We start from the raw sequence: 9,983 nt of genomic DNA, 5'->3' as shown, positions 1-9,983 counted from the left end.
AGAGAGAGGGAACGAGGAGGAAGAGAGAGAGGGAACGAGGAGGAAGAGAGAGAGGGAACGAGGAGGAAGAGAGAGGGAACGAGGAGGTAGAGAGGAGGAACGAGGAGGAAGAGAGGGGGAACGAGGAGGAAGAGAGAGGGAACGAGGAGGTAGAGAGGAGGAACGAGGAGGAAGAGAGAGGGGGAACAAGGAGGAAGAGAGAGAGGGAACGAGGAGGAAAGAGAGAGGAACGAGGAGGAAGAGAGAGGGAACAAGGAGGTAGAGAGGAGGAACAAGGAGGAAGAGAGAGGGGGAATGAGGAGGAAGAGAGAGAGGGAATGAGGAGGAAGAGAGAGGGAACAAGGAGGAAAGAGAGAGGGAACGAGGAGGAGGAGAGAGAGGGAACGAGGAGGAGAGAGGGGGAATGAGGAGGAAGAGAGAGGGAACAAGGAGGAAAGAGAGAGGGAACAAGGAGGAGAGAGAGGGAACGAGGAGGATGAGAGAGAGGGAACGAGGAGGAAGAGAGAGAGGGAACGAGGAGGAGAGAGAGGGAACAAGGAGGAAAGAGAGGGAACAAGGAGGTAGAGAGGAGGAACGAGGAGGAAGAGAGGGGGAACGAGGAGGAAAGAGAGAGGGAACGAGGAGGAAGAGAGAGAGGGAACGAGGAGGAGAGAGAGGGAACAAGGAGGAAAGAGAGGGAACAAGGAGGTAGAGAGGAGGAACGAGGAGGAAGAGAGGGGGAACGAGGAGGAAGAGAGAGGGGGAACAAGGAGGTAGAGAGGAGGAACGAGGAGGAAGAGAGAGGGAACAAGGAGGAAAGAGGGGGAATGAGGAGGAAGAGAGAGGGAACGAGGAGGAAGAGAGAGAGGGAATGAGGAGGAAGAGAGAGAGGGAACGAGGAGGAGAGAGAGGGAACAAGGAGGTAGAGAGGAGGAACGAGGAGGAAGAGAGGGGGAACGAGGAGGAAGAGAGAGGGGGAACAAGGAGGTAGAGAGGAGGAACGAGGAGGAAGAGAGAGGGAACAAGGAGGAAAGAGGGGGAATGAGGAGGAAGAGAGAGGGAACGAGGAGGAAGAGAGAGAGGGAATGAGGAGGAAGAGAGAGAGGGAACGAGGAGGTAGAGAGGAGGAACGAGGAGGAAGAGAGAGGGGAACAAGGAGGTAGAGAGGAGGAACGAGGAGGAAGAGAGGGGGAACAAGGAGGTAGAGGGGAGGAACGAGGAGGAAGAGAGAGGGGGAACAAGGAGGTAGAGAGGAGGAACGAGGAGGAAGAGAGGGGGAACGAGGAGGAAGAGAGAGGGAACGAGGAGGAGGAGAGAGGGGGAATGAGGAGGAAGAGAGAGAGGGAATGAGGAGGAAGAGAGAGAGGGAACGAGGAGGATGAGAGAGAGGGAACGAGGAGGAAGAGAGAGGGAACGAGCAGAAAGATGAGAGGGGAAAGGAGAGAGAGTGAGAGGTGGTAAAGGGGGAGAGGTGGATATGAAAGAGAGACAGGGGTGAGATTGGTCAAGCCTTTCAACTGGTTTAAACAGCTTATTTTATTAACCAATCAAATCACAAGCTCCAAATACAGTTCTTCTCAATTGGCCAGTCCGTTATCTACCACTGTCTCACATTGGCTGTCATCTCTTCATGCCCTTATCCCAATGTCCAATCACCTTGCAGATCCACTTCCTATATTCTTCCCATTGTCCAATCACCTTGACGATCCAGTTTCTGTATCCATCTCATTGTCCAATCACCTTGTGTATCCAGGGTGTGAAGGCGGAGACTTTAGTGTAGACGCCAGGTGAGTGTTGCGTGCGACAGGAGTGACCCCACGATGTCACACCGTACACTACCCACCCTCCGCCCGGACGCTCACACACCAACGGGCCGCCGCTGTCTCCACGGCAACTGTCCACGCGGCGCTCCGATTGGCTGTCTGTCCCGGCGCAGAGCATGCGGCTAGTGAAGGCTCCGTGGTAACGCTGTTGGCAATGACGACGGGGGAGGAGAGAGAGAGGAGCCTGTTGGAGGGTCTTAGAGTAGGAGCGACCTGGAGGACAGAGAGAGGAGCCTGTTGGAGGGTCTTAGAGTAGGAGCGACCTGGAGGACAGAGAGAGGAGCCTGTTGGAGGGTCTTAGAGTAGGAGCGACCTGGAGGACAGAGAGAGGAGCCTGTTGGAGGGTCTTAGAGTAGGAGTGACCTGGAGGAGAGAGAGAGGAGCCTGTTGGAGGGTCTTAGAGTAGGAGTGACCTGGAGGAGAGAGAGAGGAGCCTGTTGGAGGGTCTTAGAGTAGGAGCGACCTGGAGGACAGAGAGAGGAGCCTGTTGGAGGGTCTTAGAGTAGGAGCGACCTGGGAGGAGAGTAGGAGCAGAGAGAGAGAGCCTGTTGGAGGGTCTTAGAGTAGGAGCGACCTGGAGGAGAGAGAGAGGAGCCTGTTGGAGGGTCTTAGAGTAGGAGCGACCTGGAGGACAGAGAGAGGAGCCTGTTGGAGGGTCTTAGAGTAGGAGCGACCTGGAGGACAGAGAGAGGAGCCTGTTGGAGGGTCTTAGAGTAGGAGCGACCTGGAGGAGAGAGAGAGGAGCCTGTTGGAGGGTCTTAGAGTAGGAGCGACCTGGAGGACAGAGAGAGGAGCCTGTTGGAGGGTCTTAGAGTAGGAGCGACCTGGAGGACAGAGAGAGGAGCCTGTTGGAGGGTCTTAGAGTAGGAGCGACCTGGAGGACAGAGAGAGGAGCCTGTTGGAGGGTCTTAGAGTAGGAGCGACCTGGAGGACAGAGAGAGGAGCCTGTTGGAGGGTCTTAGAGTAGGAGCGACCTGGAGGACAGAGAGAGGAGCCTGTTGGAGGGTCTTAGAGTAGGAGCGACCTGGAGGACAGAGAGAGGAGCCTGTTGGAGGGTCTTAGAGTAGGAGTGACCTGGAGGAGAGAGAGAGGAGCCTGTTGGAGGGTCTTAGAGTAGGAGTGACCTGGAGGAGAGAGAGAGGAGCCTGTTGGAGGGTCTTAGAGTAGGAGCGACCTGGAGGACAGAGAGAGGAGCCTGTTGGAGGGTCTTAGAGTAGGAGCGACCTGGAGGAGAGAGAGAGGAGCCTGTTGGAGGGTCTTAGAGTAGGAGCGACCTGGAGGAGAGAGAGAGGAGCCTGTTGGAGGGTCTTAGAGTAGGAGCGACCTGGAGGAGAGAGAGAGGAGCCTGTTGGAGGGTCTTAGAGTAGGAGCGACCTGGAGGAGAGAGAGAGGAGCCTGTTGGAGGGTCTTAGAGTAGGAGTGACCTGGAGGAGAGAGAGAGGAGCCTGTTGGAGGGTCTTAGAGTAGGAGCGACCTGGAGGAGAGAGAGAGGAGCCTGTTGGAGGGTCTTAGAGTAGGAGCGACCTGGAGGACAGAGAGAGGAGCCTGTTGGAGGGTCTTAGAGTAGGAGCGACCTGGAGGAGAGAGAGAGGAGCCTGTTGGAGGGTCTTAGAGTAGGAGCGACCTGGAGGAGAGAGAGAGGAGCCTGTTGGAGGGTCTTAGAGTAGGAGTGACCTGGAGGAGAGAGAGAGGAGCCTGTTGGAGGGTCTTAGAGTAGGAGCGACCTGGAGGACAGAGAGAGGAGCCTGTTGGAGGGTCTTAGAGTAGGAGCGACCTGGAGGAGAGAGAGGAGCCTGTTGGAGGGTCTTAGAGTAGGAGCGACCTGGAGGACAGAGAGAGGAGCCTGTTGGAGGGTCTTAGAGTAGGAGCGACCTGGAGGACAGAGAGAGGAGCCTGTTGGAGGGTCTTAGAGTAGGAGCGACCTGGAGGACAGAGAGAGGAGCCTGTTGGAGGGTCTTAGAGTAGGAGCGACCTGGAGGAGAGAGAGAGGAGCCTGTTGGAGGGTCTTAGAGTAGGAGCGACCTGGAGGAGAGAGAGAGGAGCCTGTTGGAGGGTCTTAGAGTAGGAGCGACCTGGAGGAGAGAGAGAGGAGCCTGTTGGAGGGTCTTAGAGTAGGAGCGACCTGGAGGAGAGAGAGAGGAGCCTGTTGGAGGGTCTTAGAGTAGGAGTGACCTGGAGGAGAGAGAGAGGAGCCTGTTGGAGGGTCTTAGAGTAGGAGCGACCTGGAGGAGAGAGAGAGGAGCCTGTTGGAGGGTCTTAGAGTAGGAGCGACCTGGAGGAGAGAGAGAGGAGCCTGTTGGAGGGTCTTAGAGTAGGAGCGACCTGGAGGAGAGAGAGAGGAGCCTGTTGGAGGGTCTTAGAGTAGGAGCGACCTGGAGGAGAGAGAGAGGAGCCTGTTGGAGGGTCTTAGAGTAGGAGCGACCTGGAGGAGAGAGAGAGGAGCCTGTTGGAGGGTCTTAGAGTAGGAGCGACCTGGAGGACAGAGAGAGGAGCCTGTTGGAGGGTCTTAGAGTAGGAGCGACCTGGAGGAGAGAGAGAGGAGCCTGTTGGAGGGTCTTAGAGTAGGAGCGACCTGGAGGACAGAGAGAGGAGCCTGTTGGAGGGTCTTAGAGTAGGAGCGACCTGGAGGAGAGAGAGAGGAGCCTGTTGGAGGGTCTTAGAGTAGGAGCGACCTGGAGGACAGAGAGAGGAGCCTGTTGGAGGGTCTTAGAGTAGGAGCGACCTGGAGGAGAGAGAGAGGAGCCTGTTGGAGGGTCTTAGAGTAGGAGCGACCTGGAGAGAGAGCCTGTTGGAGGGTCTTAGAGAGGAGCGACTGTTGGAGGGTCTTAGAGTAGGAGCGACCTGGAGGAGAGAGAGAGGAGCCTGTTGGAGGGTCTTAGAGTAGGAGCGACCTGGAGGAGAGAGAGAGGAGCCTGTTGGAGGGTCTTAGAGTAGGAGCGACCTGGAGGAGAGAGAGAGGGAGCCTGTTGGAGGGTCTTAGAGTAGGAGCGACCTGGAGGACAGAGAGAGGAGCCTGTTGGAGGGTCTTAGAGTAGGAGCGACCTGGAGGAGAGAGAGAGGAGCCTGTTGGAGGGTCTTAGAGTAGGAGCGACCTGGAGGAGAGAGAGAGGAGCCTGTTGGAGGGTCTTAGAGTAGGAGCGACCTGGAGGACAGAGAGAGGAGCCTGTTGGAGGGTCTTAGAGTAGGAGCGACCTGGAGGACAGAGAGAGGAGCCTGTTGGAGGGTCTTAGAGTAGGAGCGACCTGGAGGAGAGAGAGAGGAGCCTGTTGGAGGGTCTTAGAGTAGGAGCGACCTGGAGGACAGAGAGAGAGCCTGTTGGAGGGTCTTAGAGTAGGAGTGACCTGGAGGACAGAGAGAGAGAGCCTGTTGGAGGGTCTTAGAGTAGGAGCGACCTGGAGGAGAGAGAGAGGAGCCTGTTGGAGGGTCTTAGAGTAGGAGCGACCTGGAGGAGAGAGAGAGGAGCCTGTTGGAGGGTCTTAGAGTAGGAGCGACCTGGAGGAGAGAGAGAGGAGCCTGTTGGAGGGTCTTAGAGTAGGAGCGACCTGGAGGAGAGAGAGAGGAGCCTGTTGGAGGGTCTTAGAGTAGGAGCGACCTGGAGGAGAGAGAGAGGAGCCTGTTGGAGGGTCTTAGAGTAGGAGCGACCTGGAGGACAGAGAGAGGAGCCTGTTGGAGGGTCTTAGAGTAGGAGCGACCTGGAGGAGAGAGAGAGGAGCCTGTTGGAGGGTCTTAGAGTAGGAGCGACCTGGAGGAGAGAGAGAGGAGCCTGTTGGAGGGTCTTAGAGTAGGAGCGACCTGGAGGAGAGAGAGAGGAGCCTGTTGGAGGGTCTTAGAGTAGGAGCGACCTGGAGGACAGAGAGAGGAGCCTGTTGGAGGGTCTTAGAGTAGGAGCGACCTGGAGGAGAGAGAGAGGAGCCTGTTGGAGGGTCTTAGAGTAGGAGCGACCTGGAGGACAGAGAGAGGAGCCTGTTGGAGGGTCTTAGAGTAGGAGCGACCTGGAGGAGAGAGAGAGGAGCCTGTTGGAGGGTCTTAGAGTAGGAGCGACCTGGAGGAGAGAGAGAGGAGCCTGTTGGAGGGTCTTAGAGTAGGAGCGACCTGGAGGAGAGAGAGAGGAGCCTGTTGGAGGGTCTTAGAGTAGGAGCGACCTGGAGGAGAGAGAGAGGAGCCTGTTGGAGGGTCTTAGAGTAGGAGCGACCTGGAGGAGAGAGAGAGGAGCCTGTTGGAGGGTCTTAGAGTAGGAGCGACCTGGAGGACAGAGAGAGGAGCCTGTTGGAGGGTCTTAGAGTAGGAGCGACCTGGAGGAGAGAGAGAGGAGCCTGTTGGAGGGTCTTAGAGTAGGAGCGACCTGGAGGAGAGAGAGAGGAGCCTGTTGGAGGGTCTTAGAGTAGGAGCGACCTGGAGGACAGAGAGAGGAGCCTGTTGGAGGGTCTTAGAGTAGGAGCGACCTGGAGGACAGAGAGAGGAGCCTGTTGGAGGGTCTTAGAGTAGGAGCGACCTGGAGGAGAGAGAGAGGAGCCTGTTGGAGGGTCTTAGAGTAGGAGCGACCTGGAGGACAGAGAGAGGAGCCTGTTGGAGGGTCTTAGAGTAGGAGCGACCTGGAGGAGAGAGAGGGAGCCTGTTGGAGGGTCTTAGAGTAGGAGCGACCTGGAGGAGAGAGAGAGGAGCCTGTTGGAGGGTCTTAGAGTAGGAGCGACCTGGAGGAGAGAGAGAGGAGCCTGTTGGAGGGTCTTAGAGTAGGAGCGACCTGGAGGACAGAGAGAGGAGCCTGTTGGAGGGTCTTAGAGTAGGAGCGAGGAGAGACCTGGAGGAGAGAGAGAGGAGCCTGTTGGAGGGTCTTAGAGTAGGAGCGACCTGGAGGAGAGAGAGAGGAGCCTGTTGGAGGGTCTTAGAGTAGGAGCGACCTGGAGGAGAGAGAGAGGAGCCTGTTGGAGGGTCTTAGAGTAGGAGCGACCTGGAGGAGAGAGAGAGGAGCCTGTTGGAGGGTCTTAGAGTAGGAGCGACCTGGAGGAGAGAGAGAGGAGCCTGTTGGAGGGTCTTAGAGTAGGAGCGACCTGGAGGAGAGAGAGAGGAGCCTGTTGGAGGGTCTTAGAGTAGGAGCGACCTGGAGGAGAGAGAGAGGAGCCTGTTGGAGGGTCTTAGAGTAGGAGCGACCTGGAGGAGAGAGAGAGGAGCCTGTTGGAGGGTCTTAGAGTAGGAGCGACCTGGAGGAGAGAGAGAGGAGCCTGTTGGAGGGTCTTAGAGTAGGAGCGACCTGGAGGACAGAGAGAGGAGCCTGTTGGAGGGTCTTAGAGTAGGAGCGACCTGGAGGAGAGAGAGAGAGGAGCCTGTTGGAGGGTCTTAGAGTAGGAGCGACCTGGAGGAGAGAGAGAGGAGCCTGTTGGAGGGTCTTAGAGTAGGAGCGACCTGGAGGAGAGAGAGAGGAGCCTGTTGGAGGGTCTTAGAGTAGGAGCGACCTGGAGGAGAGAGAGAGGAGCCTGTTGGAGGGTCTTAGAGTAGGAGTGACCTGGAGGAGAGAGAGAGGAGCCTGTTGGAGGGTCTTAGAGTAGGAGCGACCTGGAGGACAGAGAGAGGAGCCTGTTGGAGGGTCTTAGAGTAGGAGCGACCTGGAGGACAGAGAGAGGAGCCTGTTGGAGGGTCTTAGAGTAGGAGCGACCTGGAGGAGAGAGAGAGGAGCCTGTTGGAGGGTCTTAGAGTAGGAGCGACCTGGAGGAGAGAGAGAGGAGCCTGTTGGAGGGTCTTAGAGTAGGAGCGACCTGGAGGACAGAGAGAGGAGCCTGTTGGAGGGTCTTAGAGTAGGAGCGACCTGGAGGACAGAGAGAGAGGAGCCTGTTGGAGGGTCTTAGAGTAGGAGCGACCTGGAGGAGAGAGAGAGGAGCCTGTTGGAGGGTCTTAGAGTAGGAGCGACCTGGAGGAGAGAGAGAGGAGCCTGTTGGAGGGTCTTAGAGTAGGAGCGACCTGGAGGAGAGAGAGAGGAGCCTGTTGGAGGGTCTTAGAGTAGGAGCGACCTGGAGGACAGAGAGAGGAGCCTGTTGGAGGGTCTTAGAGTAGGAGCGACCTGGAGGAGAGAGAGAGGAGCCTGTTGGAGGGTCTTAGAGTAGGAGCGACCTGGAGGACAGAGAGAGGAGCCTGTTGGAGGGTCTTAGAGTAGGAGCGACCTGGAGGAGAGAGAGAGGAGCCTGTTGGAGGGTCTTAGAGTAGGAGCGACCTGGAGGACAGAGAGAGGAGCCTGTTGGAGGGTCTTAGAGTAGGAGCGACCTGGAGGAGAGAGAGAGGAGCCTGTTGGAGGGTCTTAGAGTAGGAGCCTGACCTGGAGGAGGAGAGAGAGGAGCCTGTTGGAGGGTCTTAGAGTAGGAGCGACCTGGAGGACAGAGAGAGGAGCCTGTTGGAGGGTCTTAGAGTAGGAGCGACCTGGAGGACAGAGAGAGGAGCCTGTTGGAGGGTCTTAGAGTAGGAGCGACCTGGAGGAGAGAGAGAGGAGCCTGTTGGAGGGTCTTAGAGTAGGAGCGACCTGGAGGACAGAGAGAGGAGCCTGTTGGAGGGTCTTAGAGTAGGAGCGACCTGGAGGACAGAGAGAGGAGCCTGTTGGAGGGTCTTAGAGTAGGAGCGACCTGGAGGACAGAGAGAGGAGCCTGTTGGAGGGTCTTAGAGTAGGAGCGACCTGGAGGACAGAGAGAGGAGCCTGTTGGAGGGTCTTAGAGTAGGAGCGACCTGGAGGACAGAGAGAGAGAGCCTGTTGGAGGGTCTTAGAGTAGGAGCGACCTGGAGGACAGAGAGAGGAGCCTGTTGGAGGGTCTTAGAGTAGGAGCGACCTGGAGGACAGAGAGAGGAGCCTGTTGGAGGGTCTTAGAGTAGGAGCGACCTGGAGGAGAGAGAGAGGAGCCTGTTGGAGGGTCTTAGAGTAGGAGCGACCTGGAGGACAGAGAGAGGAGCCTGTTGGAGGGTCTTAGAGTAGGAGCGACCTGGAGGACAGAGAGAGGAGGAGCTGTTGGAGGGTCTTAGAGTAGGAGCGACCTGGAGGACAGAGAGAGGAGCCTGTTGGAGGGTCTTAGAGTAGGAGCGACCTGGAGGACAGAGAGAGGAGCCTGTTGGAGGGTCTTAGAGTAGGAGCGACCTGGAGGACAGAGAGAGGAGCCTGTTGGAGGGTCTTAGAGTAGGAGCGACCTGGAGGAGAGAGAGAGGAGCCTGTTGGAGGGTCTTAGAGTAGGAGCGACCTGGAGGAGAGAGAGAGGAGCCTGTTGGAGGGTCTTAGAGTAGGAGTGACCTGGAGGAGAGAGAGAGGAGCCTGTTGGAGGGTCTTAGAGTAGGAGCGACCTGGAGGACAGAGAGAGGAGCCTGTTGGAGGGTCTTAGAGTAGGAGTGACCTGGAGGAGAGAGAGAGACGATTACCATTACACTGGGCCTTTAGTCTGTTTAATCAGACGATTACCATTACACTGGGCCTTTAGTCTGTTTAATCAGAGAGACGATTACCATTACACTGGGCCTTTAGTCTGTTTAATCAGAGAGACGATTACCATTACACTGGGCCTTTAGTCTGTTTAATCAGAGAGATGTCTTATTACCATTACACTGGGCCTTTGGAGTCTGTTTAATCAGAGATGATTACCATTACACTGGGCCTTTAGTCTGTTTAATCAGAGAGACGATTACCATTACACTGGGCCTTTAGTCTGTTTAATCAGACCTACCATTACACTGGGCCTTTAGTCTGTTTAATTACCATTACACTGGGCCTTTAGTCTGTTTAATCAGACGATTACCATTACACTGGGCCTTTAGTCTGTTTAATCAGAGAGATGATTACCATTACACTGGGCCTTTAGTCTGTTTAATCAGAGATTACCAGGGCCTTTAGTCGATTACCATTACACTGGGCCTTTAGTCTGTTTAATCAGACGATTACCATTACACTGGGCCTTTAGTCTGTTTAATCAGACGATTACCATTACACTGGGCCTTTAGTCTGTTTAATCAGAGAGATGATTACCATTACACTGGGCCTTTAGTCTGTTTAATCAGAGAGACGATTACCATTACACTGGGCCTTTAGTCTGTTTAATCAGAGAGACGATTACCATTACACTGGGCCTTTAGTCTGTTTAATCAGAGAGACGATTACCATTACACTGGGCCTTTAGTCTGTTTGGGTCTTAATCAGACGATTACCATTACACTGGGCCTTTA

The 9,983-nt window shown here is 55.9% G+C and overlaps 1 protein-coding gene and 1 long non-coding RNA gene across 2 annotated transcripts in view; both read right to left on the bottom strand.

Annotated features, from left to right (window-relative positions):
• Positions 1 to 1,476: 1,476 nt before the first annotated feature.
• Positions 1,477 to 9,983, bottom strand: part of prss12 (serine protease 12) — a 107,342-nt gene continuing 98,835 nt past the window's right edge. The window contains exon 15 of the mRNA XM_052504225.1: positions 1,477 to 2,024. Within this exon, the coding sequence (XP_052360185.1) occupies positions 1,705 to 2,024 (320 nt within the window). The 3' untranslated portion in view covers positions 1,477 to 1,704. The remainder of the gene's footprint in view (positions 2,025 to 9,983) is intronic.
• LOC127920301 (uncharacterized) lies at positions 2,346 to 9,337 on the bottom strand. Its single transcript, XR_008105714.1, has 7 exons — positions 9,011 to 9,337; positions 7,603 to 8,054; positions 7,253 to 7,552; positions 5,395 to 6,394; positions 3,177 to 3,526; positions 2,827 to 3,026; positions 2,346 to 2,426 (listed from the first exon to the last, which is right to left on the bottom strand). It is a non-coding gene; the product is annotated as an uncharacterized LOC127920301 (long non-coding RNA).

Source organism: Oncorhynchus keta, unplaced genomic scaffold, assembly GCF_023373465.1.
Source record: "Oncorhynchus keta strain PuntledgeMale-10-30-2019 unplaced genomic scaffold, Oket_V2 Un_contig_1888_pilon_pilon, whole genome shotgun sequence".
NCBI lineage: Eukaryota > Metazoa > Chordata > Actinopteri > Salmoniformes > Salmonidae > Oncorhynchus > Oncorhynchus keta.
Note: the sequence above shows the minus strand (reverse complement) of the source record. Positions and strands in the feature narration are given on the sequence as shown.